Here is a 14603-nt window from a genome sequence, read left to right as displayed (position 1 = left end):
CTGGGAGCTGTAGTTTGTTAAGGATGCTGAGCATTGTAGCTCTGTGAGTAGCAAACCACAGTTCCCAGGATTCTTTGGGGGAAGCCAATGTACTTTAACTTTATTATTTTATTTATTTGTTGAATTTATATACTTCCCTATACCCAAAGGTCTCAGGGCGGTTCACAAAAGAGATCGCAATATATAAAACAAAAACAATAATCCAGTAATTACCCCCCCCTGAAAAATCCAGCCACATTTTAAAAGGGTATGGCATGTCGTTCAGGTCAACCAAAGGTCTGATTATAAAGGAATGTTTTTGCCTGGTGCCTGAAGGTGTATAGTAAAGGCGCCAGGTGAACTTCCCTGGGGAGAGCATTCCGCAGACAGGGAGTCACTGCAGAGAAGGCCCGTTCTCGTGTTGCCACCCTCCAGACCTCTCAATGAGGAGGCACCTGAAGGAGGGTCTCGGAAGATGATCTCAGGGTCTGAGTAGGTTCATATGGAAAGAGGAAGTCCTTGAGGTATTGCAGTGGTGAGCCATTTGAGGCTTTATAGGTCAAAACCAGCACTTTGAATTGGGCCTAGAAACTAATACAGTGGTACCTTGGGTTAAGAACTTAATTCGTGCTGGAGGTCTGTTCTTAACCTGAAGCACCACTTTAGCTAATGGGGCCTCCCACTGCAACCGCACGATTTCTGTTCTCATCCTGAAGCAAAGTTCTTAACCTGAAGCACTATTTCTGGGTTAGCGGAGTCTGTAACCTGAAGCGTATGTAACCTAAAGCGTATGTAACCCGAGGTACCACTGTATGCTCAAACCGTCTTGCTCCAGTGAGCAACCTGGCCGCTAAATTCTATACCAGCTGAAGTTTCTGAACCATCTTCAGAGGCAGCCCTACATATAACACATTGCAGTAATCTAACCTTCAGGTTACCTGAGCACTGGCAACAGTAGTTAGGATATCCCTGTCCAGATATGGGGATAGCTGGTGCACCAGACAAAGCTGATGGAAGGTACTCTGGGCCACTGAGGCCTTACTTGAGATACTTTTGTCAGATCCTGCACCTCGAGTGACAGCAAAGGATCCAGGAGTACCCCCAAGCTATGCATGGTGTGTCTGCAGTGTTTCTTCTTTTTAATGTGCAATCTTTTTTAAAAAAAGTAACATTTACAGATCAGTTTCCTTTGTTGAGACATTTGTTGAGGTTCTCTGCTATTCACTTGTGTTCCTTTGGTGGCCTAGGGTGTGGTTGTTCATTTGTGATTGGCTGTGGTGATCTTTGTTTTCATGTGTAAGTGGGATGGGTGGTTGTTTTGGATCAAGTCAGCCATATTGATTTGTATGCTGTTGGTGGATTTTTGTCATTGTCTTATTGGGTTATGTATGTGATAAAGGAGAGCCATACCAGGGTGAAGGTGTCTTCTTCTATTTGTCCCCGTGTCAGTTTCAGTTCATTGGTTAATTTTTCTAGTAAGGCTGTTTCCCATACTATTTGATGTCTGCAGTACAGTGGTACCTCAGTTTAAGTACTTAATTTGTTCCGGAGGTCCGTACTTAACCTGAAACTGTTCTTAAGCTGAAGCACCACTTTAGCTAATGGGGCCTCCTGCTGCTGCTGCGCCGCCAGAGCACGATTTCTGTTCTCATCCTGAAGCAAATTTCTTAACCTGAGGCACTATTTCTGGGTTAGCGGAGTCTGTAACCTGAAACGTATGTAACCTGAAGCGTATGTAACCTGAGGTACCAGTGTATTTCCAAACCACTCCTTTTATTCCAAGACCGAAGCTCTGTTATGGTAAAAGCAATGCCCAGCCACTTCTCTAGGCAAGTTTCAGTTTCAGGAACAGGAAATTGAAGCTGCACAAACCAATGAGTGTCTTGTAACCCCTTAAAGCAACGGTTCCCAATTAAGTAAGTACTGCACTTCCATGGGGGTACCTGATTTGTATCTCAAGAAACAGGGTTGGAAAAGACTATCTGGGATTCTAGAAAGTTCTAGGCAACTTTGGGCTGTTTTGATTTCCTACGAGACAGCTTGATAAGTTCATGAACGAGTGCATGTTGTATAAATCTGAATCCTTCCTAATGCAATGGAAGATCAAACATCCCTTCCAACCTCAGGGAGTTGAGCTGTGAAAGTAGCAAAGTGGCAAAGCCACACCGCAGAGTCTCATAAACATCTTTTCCCCAGCTATACACTTGCCGCAGAGAGAATCAAGACATGGCTGTGTACTCTACACCTGATAATTATCAAAACTATTGTAATTTTTATTTTATTTTTTCCTTCTGAAAAGCTCTGGGGAGTTTTCCAAATATCATTTCTGAAACTCATAACAAAGAAGTCAAAAGCAAGAACAAAACATAAAAACTTTGTTTACCCAATGTGGAAAGGCTGGTGCATTAATATCTCTGGGGCCACTGAGAGCCTGGGCACAAATTCAGGGCAGGCAGGGACCAGGCGGAGGTGAGGTTTAAATATGAGCTCCTTTATTTCTGAAACCACAGCTGGACTCCCATCTGGAACCAGAAGGCACTGCAGCAGATCGGCTCTGAGAGCAATCAGGGAGTGCAGCAGCAGCAGCAGCAGCAGACAACAGTGAAATGATAATAATCTCCCTAATGCTGTTGCTAATGATGCCCCATTCATCCTGTAGGACACTGAAGGGGAAATGCCAATTTAGTTTGATAAATGATCGAAAAGGCACACTTAATTATTATAGGCCAGGAGACCACCTCATTGTTGGTGTCTTAGCTACAAGCACTGTTGTGACCTCCCTGCATGATTTCTCCAAGTCTCCATCTGCTACTGATTTTAAGTATGTCACCATGTGGAGAAAGATTTACTACTGCTACTTTCCACTGTGATTCCATGCTCTCCCTTTCCTGCTAAATTTTACCTCAAATATGTCCTCAATTGGCTTCAGGGGTACCATCATTCCTGGGTGCACAGGGACATTTGTGCACAGCCAGAAATTTCTCATACAGCTGTGTAGCTATGAAACACCAGGCGCTGCTTGCCCCTCTGCCTGTAGTGTAAAGGTAAAGGTAAAGGACCCCTGGACGGTTAAGTCCAGTCAAAGGCAACTATGGGGCATCGGCTCTCATCTTGCTTTCAGGCAGACAGCTTTCTGGGTCATGTGGCCAGCATGACTAAACCGCAGGTGTCTCTCCAACAGAGCTGACATTATAAACAGCATGACATGGGTAGAGGTGCTGTTTCAGATAAGCAGCTCTGAACCCATCTAAGGCTTTGCATATCAAACCCCAAACACAGAATTGGGCTTGACAGCCACTGCAGTTCTTTGAGAGCCGATGTTCCCTTTTCTTGGGGAGAAAAATCCTGTTGCCAAACAACCATTTCCAAATGAACTGAAAACACATAAACTCCGAGCTGGCCTTCCAAGAGTTGTCACAGTAAAATCCAAATATTTCTCCTAGTTATCCATGCTCTAAGCTGAAAAGATGCACAAACTTTAATACTCTTTCACTGAATGCACAATGAAAAATCTGATGACATCTATTTTGCTGCAGGATATATGATCAAAGTTACTGGCACATCCTGCCCTTCTTGTTTGCCCTTCAAGAAATCAGTCGGAATCCCAGGCTCCTGCCCAACATCACCCTGGGATACAACCTCTATGAGAGTTATTTTCATGCAATAATGACCTATGAAGCTGTGCTAGACCTGCTGTCTGGTGGGCAGAAGAATGTTCCAAACTACATCTGTGAAAGACAGAATAAACAGCTGGCCATTCTAGAAGGAGGTGACTCTGCTGTTTCCAGCTTGATTTCAACCATTCTGAACATTTATAAAATCCCACAGGTATGAACTGGGGAAAGGTGGATTGATTGGGGGCTGAGCCTATTTCTGTACTGCAGTTTCTCTCCCCCGGTTGCGTCAATCTCTCTTATTTTTTCTTCTTTTCTAAGTTTGCTCATTAAAATTTCCAATACCATAATAAATAATAATGAGGAAAGAGGGCATCCCTGACTTGTACCCTTTGAAATCCCGATGTTTCCTGATACGCTGCCATTGATGATATGTTTGGCCTTTTGCCTCCTATAAATTGCCTTGATTCCTCTCACGAATATTTTCCTCAGGCCCATTTATAACTTCTATTAACTATATTTTTTCCAGCTCTTTCTTCCTTTTTTGTATTGTATTTTGTTCTATTAAATACACCCTGATAACTGCTTTGCTTGTGTCTGAGACTGTTTTGATATCTGTGCCTTTGTTACTATTAATTTCGAAGTTTTCTTTCACTAACTTTTTGACCCCTAGAAGTATACAAAATCAGTACATCTGCTTCTCAAAAAAAGCAAATACCGTTCAAATTAAAAACAGCCTACCTTGCAAAATCCAAAATTAAACAACCCCATTATAAACCTTTTAACTAAATAAAAATAAACCGGGGCTCTCAACTTCCCAGACACCTAATCAATCATCATGGTGAATATGTTCCCCATTATTAATCAGTTGAGGTTAATACATATTTGCACAAAACACAAATTCTTTTTCTCCTAGATCAGCTATGGTTTTGCTAGTCACGCATCAACTGATAAATCTCAGTTCCCTTTCTCCTATCGGATGGTCCCAAAAAAAGAGCCTCCTCACCTGGCTATGGTCAAATTGCTCCTGCATTTCAAATGGACGTGGATCGGTCTCATTGCACCAGACAATGACAAGGGAGAAAAGTTCATGAGGACCTTCACAGCTGCAGTCACAAAGAATGATATTTGTGTGGCCTTCTCAGAAAGTATCACAGATATTCTTATTTCTAGTCCAAAGAACCTGCTATTATTTCTCATGCAGAGACAAATCAATGTCGTTGTCTACCATGCAGATGTTCCATCCACTATAATTCTAGTTGCGTGTATGACATACTTGGAAAATACCTTTAAAATAACAGTGGGAAAAGTTTGGGTCACAACAGCTTTGCAGGATCTCAGTATGAGTTTGGCAGCTGACAGGGATCCCCACTCTGTCCCTGCTTCTTTGTCCTTCTTAATCCAGACAAAGAGGAGGACAAAATATAAAACATTGGATCTAAATGCTGTTTTAACCCAGAAGCCTACAGATATAACATTTACATGTTCTGATTCAAAGAATTCTGCAAGAGTCCAGGAAAGATGTAGAGAGAGAGGAGAACTGGGGACCATGTCACAAGACTTTACTGAGAGAATGTTGTCTCAAGACAGCTACAGTATTTACAACACTCTCCAGGCCATGGCAAGTGCCCTGAGTGCTGTATACTCCTCCAAACCAAGCAAGGTGGCCGTGGTGGGAAGCAGAAAGGTGGACCTTGAAAAAATACAACCATGGCAGGTATGATCCTTTCTCTGGCACATTCTCATCCCTGAACGGTGATTCGGAAATTAAATTCTGGTTAAGGGATATATTCATGGTGGGATTGGTGGGGATGTTCTGAACCCATAAATGAGACAAAACCATTTTGTCAAGTTCCCAGTGCCTCACACTTATACGTGAACATTTAACTGGACACTGCCCAGGCTCCTGGCACCATCTCCTCTTATCCTAACAAGGTGTACTTACTGTTACACCTTGTATTTGGGGCAAGAGTCCAGGGGGCCAGAGAGCAGCAGCAGGAGGAGGAGGTGGAGGGGCACCCAAATACCACGGGGTGGCTTACTACATTTGGAAGTGAAATAATTCTCATATTTCCTTGGCAAACCTGTGTGTGATGCCTAAGACCATGAAATACTGAGCCCAAAATTGTTTGAGGATATTGCTGCCTTGGGTATCCGATTAGTGATTATTTTTTAGCTGCGGGGAGGGGCAACCAAGGGAGAGGGTGGAAAACCAAGGCTGGAGCAGCACCCAGGGCATCCCATCCCAAGCCCACTTTGCTGTGATGTGTCTGCTTTGGGCTAAGGGGAAAGAGACAGGAGGAGCTAAATTGGCTAAATTACAGTATATTCTCCAAGACTGGCTAAATTACAGTATATTCTCCTCCAGCTTTCTGAGAGGCATAGTGAGGGAAGCACATGTTCCTTGCCAACTGCTTCTTTTTCAGACATGAAGCTGTCTACAACCATGTTGTGGAGTTTGGTGGTTAATGGGTTAACCTCTGGTATGCCCTGTACCTGGGAGGGGCTTCTACGGGAAGGAAGCCGAGAAGGAAGTAGTCATCTCTTTGTTCTGTGAGATTGGTTTCACTTTGCCTCCGAGAGCGAGAGGACAAAGACGAAATGGGTCTTAGCTCTGATGGAATGGAATGCTTTGCTTGTAAATAAGGTTTTTAACTTAGAGAAGCTGTCTGGACTATATTCACTCCCTTTTTCTCTCACACGGAAGACGCTGTGTGCCTGCTATTTGTTTTTCTACCTGGGGTCGTATTTCTCAGAGTTGACGCAGAAGAAGCGGCCGGACGGAGAAAAGCAATAAATCAGCAATAAATTAAGCAATACCTAATGCAGCAAGACCCTATGTAATTCCCTTCTCGTGCATTTTGGTGCCTGGTCTATCACCGTCCCCTTTTCCAGTGAAAGCCGATTTGCTCTTGTTTTGATGATGATGATGATGCTCCTACCATCTGATAACAGTATTGGAGAGCAATGTTGGAACATGTGTGTGAAAAGAGAAATCCCTTCCTGTAGGCACTCGGCACTTCTTAGCCCTCCAGCTTCCACTCTTCTTCCCCCAAGTGTCTCCACCCAAATCACTTTCCCCAAATGTGCACAACCTCCTCTTTCAAACTGCTGTTGGGAGAGGCATTCACAAACTAGATGCAGGGCTACTCTGCCCATGAAGGTGGACCGAGGCAGCCCTGGGAAGCAAGGCTTCAGGTGGGGGTGGATGACACCTTCCTGTTTTGCCTCAGGTGGTAAAACGGGACAAATCACTGAGTACATGTTACCTGTTCCCGGGCTGAAGGGGTACAGTTACAGGCGGGTTCGTTTGTCAGCCTGCACCCCATATGCTTAAAGGACATTGAGTAAATGTGTTGTAAAGGCTGCCACCTGGTGCCCCCATTTGGATGGCTCTTCCATTCTAGAATGGGACCACACACCCTGATCCTACCACAACGTTATAACCACACTAGCTGTCGTTCCTGATTCTAATTTTAGCATGCAATATATTAACGACTCTAGCTCTGTTATTTCCCAAATAAGAGTCCCATCTGAGTCTCTGGGACTACATCTTGGGAGACTAGAGTTCTTAGTGGCCAAGGCTCATGTACGCTACTTTGTTCCTCGTTTACTAATTGTGGGTGTGCTTTCCTGTACCATTTTAGCTGCACTCTTTCCTAAGAAACCTCCACCTTTACAACTTTTCCATGGACGGAGCTTACTGGGATGAGAATGGGGAGCTGGCAGCTGACTTTGACATTGTCAACTGGGTGGCGTTTCCCAATAAGTCCCTTGTTGGGTTGAAAGTTGGGAGTGTAGAGACATCAGCATCTGAAGAGAAAATCAAGTTTGCCATTGACAGAAATGTCATTGTGTGGCCCAGGTGGTTCAAACAGGTTGGTGAAAGAATTAATCACATCTTATTCTCTTTAATACCTCAGACCAAGCAATACTATGGTCTTGCCCACTCAGCAGCAAACGTACACGTGCATATCTTATGCTGCAGTCCTAACCCCATTGTATGATTCAATCCTAGCTGCACTCTATGGCTCCTTCTATCCACAAAGCCCTAACATCTTCTGCTTGATGCTTTTTCTCATTTTGGCTAGAACGTGCCTCTTTCAAGGTGTACCGAAAATTGTCGTCCAGGATATGCCAAGGCCATTAAGGAGGGAGAACCAATCTGCTGCTATGCTTGTGTTGAATGCATGGAAGGAACAATCTCCATTCAGGAAGGTAAATGTCTCTGAAAGGATATTTGAAAGAGTTGACATTTCATAGTACAAAATCACTTTCAAATTCCAGGCATTGGTACCTATGGAGGGGGGGGGGTCTTGCCCCATTAAAGGAGCTCAATGGGATATGCTGGCCCATAATACTTTTATTCTGACTCCAAACTATAGCCCAAAATTGCTTCAAGGCAAACCCACAACCCAAAATACAGTAATCACATAAGTCACATCAAATTTTATTAAACGGTCACAGACCAGATTAACTCGTACAGCTAGTCAGCGAAGCATAACACCGGAAAAAAACAAAGGACAATTTCAATACAGATTAGGCCATAACAGCAATTTAAAATTAGGCAGCATAAATAAAATTAAGTATTTGCCTTCGCCTGCATATTGACATTGGAAAGCTCTTGTTTCCTACGCCTAATAGTGGCTACACAGAATTTGGCAACATTGATTGTAATTTCAGGAACCTTATCTTCTACCAAGGCTCTCATACGTTGGGGTTCTGGTTCATTTTTAAGCTTTTGTAGAACTGGGGCAATAAAGGTCAGGCGTAGATCCTCGTAGTAACTACAGTACAGCAATACATGCAGACTTGTTTCCACTTCCGATGAGCCACATGGGCAAACACGTGACTCATATGGTTTGCCCTCATATCTGCCTAGCAGCAGGGCAGAGGGCAGAACGCTGAATCTGGCCAGGGTAAAGGAGTGTCTGTACTTAGGTATTTGTAAATCAGCCAGATAATTTGCGGGTGAAAACCCTCTCCCAAAGTCTCTAATTGTGGCATGTTTATCCATTTTGCCCATATGACATTGCAACTCTATGTCCCTAATGCGTTGAAGCACTTGACTTTTGGCTCTCTCATATCCTGCCACTATCAAGATCTGCGGGGAGAATCCCAAGCTTCTTATCTTTTCAAACAGGGAAGCTTTCCAGGTAGAATGAAAGGTGTCTAAGAGTGTTAAAGGAGCCAAACCAGCCGGGGAAAAAATAAGTTTTAACCAATAGTGTATCTTTAGAATCCACAACCGCGCATTAACGGGTGGTTGTCCAACTTCTAAGCGGACAGCTATATTAGATACACAGGGGGGGATCCCCAATAGACACCGATAAAATTTTGTTTGAAATGCCTCCATAGGCGCAAAATTTTTAAAACTGCAAACCTGGGATCCATAAGTGAGTTGTGGGAGTATTTTTGCAGCAAAAACCTGGGAGGCCGCCGGAACGTATTTACCCCCTTTCCCGTGAAAAAATCTTGTAAGGGCTTTATTGGCCCTTCCTGCGTTGGCAATGGCGTTTTTCATCTGTTGGTGCCACGAGACCCTTTCCTGAAAAGTTATTCCCAGGTATTTGAAAGTTGCTACCTGGTCAATAGGTTGACCATTTATTCTCCATTTGTGTTTCCTTCTTTTTTTTGAAAACACCATAATTTTAGATTTGCTGTAATTTATTGATAGTTGTTCCTCTTGACAATAGTCAGCAAGTGATCTCAAAAGCTTCCTCAAGCCAACGCAGGAAAAGGAGAGTAGGACTGCGTCGTCCGCATACAGAAGCACCGGGAGGGGCAAACCTGCCAGTTTGGGAGGGTGGGCATTTTCTTTCACCATATTAACTGCTAGAGAGTTGATGTAGAAATTAAATAGCGTTGGCGCGAGGACACATCCTTGTTTAACCCCATAGTGTGTTTGAATTTCTTTAGTTAGATGGCCTGACCGATTGCATCTTACCCTCACCCTGGTGTTTTCGTATAGACCACGAATAAGGCGCAATAAGCGTTTTTCTATGTTTGTAGCGCCAAGCTTTTCCCAGAGTCTATCCCTTGGTATTAGATCAAAAGCCGATTTAAAATCGACAAAAGCTGCATATAAAGACCCCCCTTTTCTAGAGTATTTATCTGCCAGGTGTTGAAGGATAAGGGCCTGGTCTATAGTTGAACGCTTTGCTCTAAAAACGCCAGCTTGAGCTTCTGATAGAATATGCTCTCTTTCCATCCACTCCACTAATTTATCACATAAATGAGCAGCGTACAGTTTACTAATAATACTTAATAGACTGGTCTGTAGTTAGCTGGCTCAGTTCTGTTTCCTTTCTTGAATATTGGAATGATGATGGCTAAACCCCAGTCCTCGGGGATAATAGCCGCTTGATTTATACTAGTGAACAAGGCGGCTAGCACAGGGGCCCACCATTCAACATTTGCCTTAAGAATTTCTGGTGGGATATTATCAGCACCCGGGGCTTTCCCTGATTTAAGAGATTGAATAAGGCCAGTAATTTCTTCTGTGGTCACAGGGGGCCATTCCTTGCCAAGTTCACTTGAAGCAGGAAGCAGAACTGGGACCAGTTGATTTGATGAATATAATGAGAGGAAAAAGGCCTCCCATGCTCCAGCGGGTATAGAGTATTCGATTTCAATTGGGGAGTCTCTCCAGCTTTTTGCAATTGTTTTCCAAAACGTGGCAGAATCTTTCCTTCGGGAGGCCTCCACTAGGCACTGCCATTCCTCCCTTTGTGCCTGGAGCTTTTTCTTGTTAATCAAAGCTTTATAACTGCGTTTTAACTCAAACCAGTCTAATGGAAGCGAAGGTAAGTTCGCTGCTCTATAGTTCCTGTACTTATCCAGCAGGAGGCGTTTCATAGCCATGCATTCTTGGTCAAACCAAGGTTTGGATTTATTAGAGTGTAGAGATTGCCGTGGCGTTTTTTTGTTGGTCAGATAAGGTTGTAGGGACGAAATCAGTTCCCGGAACATGTCTAATCTAGCCTCAGGAGTTGGGGAATTAACGAGGTTCTCCTTTCTAGCAACAAAAGTATCTGAGTGAAGTCTTTCCGATATTTCATCACTCAATTTTCTGGACCATTTGATACGTGAGTATCTTAGCTCCATGTTTTCGAAACATGGGGCTACAAGTTTATCAGAGCAAAATAAATCTTTTCTTACATCCAGTATTAAACAGAGCGGTAGATGGTCGCTGTCAACCCTCTCCACCTCTTTACATTCCCGTGCTCTGCTCAAAAGGTTAGATGACACCAGGACGTAATCGATAGTGGAGGCTCCCATGTTGGATATAAATGTAAATTCCCCACTGGGTTCTCTGTCGACACGACCATTTAATACAGTCAGATCCAGATTGTTGGAAAAATGTAGAAGGCATAGGCCTGCGTAGTTGCAGCCCTTGTCTTTTGAGAGCCTTGGGGGAATAGAATGGGCTTCTTCAGAAATGGGAGGTACGTCATGGAAATGAGCATATAACGCTTCGTCTGATTGGCCAATTCTGGCATTTAAATCCCCAGCCAGCAGCACTGCCGCTGCAGGAGTTTGATTCATTAGCTCATCGACATATGATTCTAGCCTATGCCAGATATTTTTGATAAGCTGCTTGCCTCTTTGGGGAGGGGCATATATATTAATCAATAGAAGTGTGCAATATCTGCATTTCATTAATAATGCCATGGCCACATTGCTCAGAGGCTCCAGCTCGACGAAAGATGCTCTCAACTTTGTGGATATTAGAATGCCTAGCCCTCCCTTAACTCGTCCCCCTTTGTTGCTTGGTGAACCTGCAAGCGAAAATGAGGCAAAACCATTTACATCTAAGTCCCCTGTTAGCCATGTCTCTTGCAGGAAGACTATATCATGATCTTGAATGAAATTGACAAATGATTGGTCAGTCGCCTTGTTGAGCCAACCAGCAATGTTCCAGGATAAAAATTTAAGATTGGCTTTATCACAGTCGAGTCTTTGTCAATTATTAGCTAACGTACTTTTAGGGTTTGTCGCTCTATGTATCGGTCGCCTATCGTCTTTGTATGGCGGGCTATCCAGCCACTCTATGATTTCAATAGGTGGATGCAAAGTGCTCACGTTTGTGAACACCGGATCTTTATTATGCATAAATTCCTTCTGTGGATATTCTGTTGCGGCCTGATTTTGGCCCAGTTCTGTTTCATCTAGGTATCTCATTTTGTCCCACACGTCTGGTGGGGTCACCTTAGGGATATTTCTCCTTCGGGGGGGGGGTGATGGAGTGCTCTCCTTGAAGGGTGGCACATTCTCTCTTGGTGGAAAGTTAATCTCCGCTTTAATCTGAAGGTTGCGTGTTGTGGTCTTTTTTTGGTCCCCCTTAATAACCTCGTTGCCTGACGCTCTCTCGGCCAGCTTATCTCTTAGCTTGTCTAGTCTTCCCAAGATGTCAGTTTGTATTAATGGTGGGAACATCCAGAATTGGTCAATTAGGATATTTTCTTCCATAGTAAAGAAATCCTCACCTTTGCTCACAAGGCATTGTGGATTCTGTTTGTCAGACCAGAATTTTGAGAGTTGTTTCCCCTTTCTAAGATTTGCCTGCTTAGTTTTCAGTAGGGGGCTCAAAGGAGCCTTATTTTCAAAGAGCCTAAGTATTGTTATCTGTGCTTTTAAGAAGGCAGGTCTTGACCTAAAAATAAACTTGGCCAGGTTCTGATCCCTAAAAGTGGTCAGTGCTCTCACTGAGTGACCATCATAATGTAGATATTCCACCGAGATGATGTCATTAAAATTAACCATTCCTGGCAGTATGTCATTTAGGCTAGATACAAAGTTCATTATTCGCTGTTTCCCTGTAAGGAAGCCCTTAGGCTTCGGGAAGTTCGTGAGTACCAATTTTTGGGGATTTAGGATCAAATTCCAATCTCTTTCCTGTCTGGAAGCTTGCCAGGTCCGAAGGGGAGGAATCACATAAGAATCACAGAATAATATAGTTGGTATGTAGTAGACTGTGGAATGTCATGCCTATAATATTTATATTGGCAACACTGAGGTCACTCTTGTGTTTTTCAGATGCAAAGCATTGCAACAAATGTCCAGATGATCAAAATTCCAATCTACACAGAGATCAGTGTGTCCCCAAGATTATACATTTCTTGTCCTATGAAGAACCTCTGGGGATCATCCTGGCTTCTTTTGCCCTGCTTTTGTCCCTCACTGCTGGACTTCTTTTGGGAATCTTCATTAAACACTTTGACACACCAATAGTCAAGGCCAACAACCGGGACCTCACCTACTTGCTCCTCGTCTCCCTCCTGCTCTCCTTCTTGTCCTCCTTCTTATTCATCGGTCGGCCCCAGAAGTGGACCTGCCTTCTCCGACAAACTGCCTTCAGCATCATCTTCTCCGTGGCCGTGTCTTCCCTGTTGGCAAAGACTATCACGGTGGTGGTGGCGTTTATGGCCACAAAGCCAGGGAGCCAGATGAGGAAATGGCTGGGCAAGAGCTTGGCCAACTCCCTGGTCTTGTCTTTTTCCAGTGTCCAAGGGGGCATCTGCATGGTCTGGCTGGGAATGTCTCCCCCCTTCCCAGACTCCGACATGCACTCCCAGCCTGGGCAGATCATTCTGCAATGTAACGAAGGCTCTGTTGCCATGTTTTCTTCTGCCCTTGGCTACATGGGCTTTCTGGCGGCCGTCTGCTTCACGGTGGCTTTCCTAGCCAGGAAGCTGCCTGGGGCCTTCAACGAAGCCCAGCTGATCACCTTCAGCATGCTGGTGTTTTGCAGTGTTTGGGTGTCCTTTGTGCCAGCCTACCTGAGCACCAAGGGGAAATATATGGTAGCCGTGCAGGTCTTCTCTATCTTGGCCTCCAGTTCGGGGTTACTGGGTTGTATCTTCATCCCCAAGTGCTACATTATTGTCCTGAGGCCAGATCTGAATAAAAAGGAGCATCTGATGGCGTAACCTAAAAAAAAATCTAGTCTTTTTTGGCATAGCATTGCAATAATAAAACCAATGAATGTGAATTGAGTGTTCCTTTCCTGATATGCCGGTCTAACATCTTTCCTCCACATGAATCAGAAAGGAACCTGGTCTTTGGACATAATGAAGGTGGGATGGCCACAGGACCTTTTATTCGAAAGATTTGCAGTCCCCCTTTTTTGCAATCTGAATCTAAGTAGAACCATGTTAACAAAAATGGAAAACGAGTGAGGTCACCACCAAAGAAGGAAGCTATCAAGTTGAACTCAGCTTCTTCAAACGGTCTTGTGGATTGTTGGAAGGAAAGATTTGCACAGTCTTATTGGTCCCATTATAAATTAAATAGTTCTATTTCTGGGGTTCTTTGTGTTTTGTTTCTGGAAGTTGGGAATGAAAGCTTTCCAGGGCAGGGATAGCCAATGCCGCACTCTCAGGATGCCGTTGGTCTGCACCTCCCCTCCCCCCTTCGTTGACAATTGGCCATGCTGGCTAGGGCTGATGGGAGTTGTAGTCCAACAACATCTGCAGGGTACCGTATTACCTATCCTGAACTGACGTGCAGCGTAAATTAATAATGCAGAGTTTTAAAGAATAAAAGCTTTGCTGAGTTAAAATAAACAACATGGTTCCAAACAGTTTGATTGAGATTACATACTGACTCTGCTCACAGCTGAGGCAGGCTGACTCTGGCTGAAAACTTAGAGAGAGCACCGAGAGAAACTGGCTAAGTCACATGTCAGAGTGACTCAACATTTAGCAGTTAGGCCTGAATAACTTTAGTAGGCCTAAATGGTTGTGCAGTCCCAGCCTATTATCCTATTATTTTGTACAAAAGTAGCTCAAATAACAGGGTTGGAAAAGACTATCAGGGATTCTAGGAAGTTCTAGGCAACTTTGGGCTGTTTTGACTTCCTACAAGGCAGCTTAATACATTCATAAAGTTGAGAAAGAACAAGTACATGTTTTGTAAGTCTGAATCCTTCCTAATGTGGTGGACTATTGAGCATCCCTTCCAACCTCAGGGATTTGAGCTGTGAAAGTAGACCGGGCGCAAAGCCAC

General features: G+C 43.9%; 2 protein-coding genes across 3 annotated transcripts in view; one reads left to right on the top strand and one right to left on the bottom strand.

Annotated features, from left to right (window-relative positions):
* The window catches only part of LOC309365021 (macrophage mannose receptor 1-like), a 255572-nt gene that overhangs the window by 99154 nt on the left and 141815 nt on the right, over positions 1 to 14603 (bottom strand). The gene's annotated exons all lie outside the window — the stretch shown is intronic.
* LOC309363217 (vomeronasal type-2 receptor 26-like) lies at positions 2732 to 13525 on the top strand (the record flags this gene model as incomplete). The annotated part of the gene is made up of 4 exons (XM_081899323.1): positions 2732 to 2800; positions 3516 to 3807; positions 7685 to 7811; positions 12633 to 13525. The coding sequence occupies exons 2-4, from the start codon at positions 3646 to 3648 to the stop codon at positions 13523 to 13525; spliced, it is 1182 nt and encodes a 393-aa protein (XP_081755449.1). The 5' UTR covers positions 2732 to 2800; positions 3516 to 3645.

This window comes from Podarcis melisellensis (assembly GCF_964234715.1).
Source record: "Podarcis melisellensis genome assembly, chromosome: 2".
In the NCBI taxonomy this organism is placed as follows: Eukaryota; Metazoa; Chordata; class Lepidosauria; order Squamata; family Lacertidae; genus Podarcis; species Podarcis melisellensis.
The sequence above is the reverse complement of the archived record's forward strand: the minus strand, read 5'-3'. Positions and strand labels throughout refer to the sequence as shown.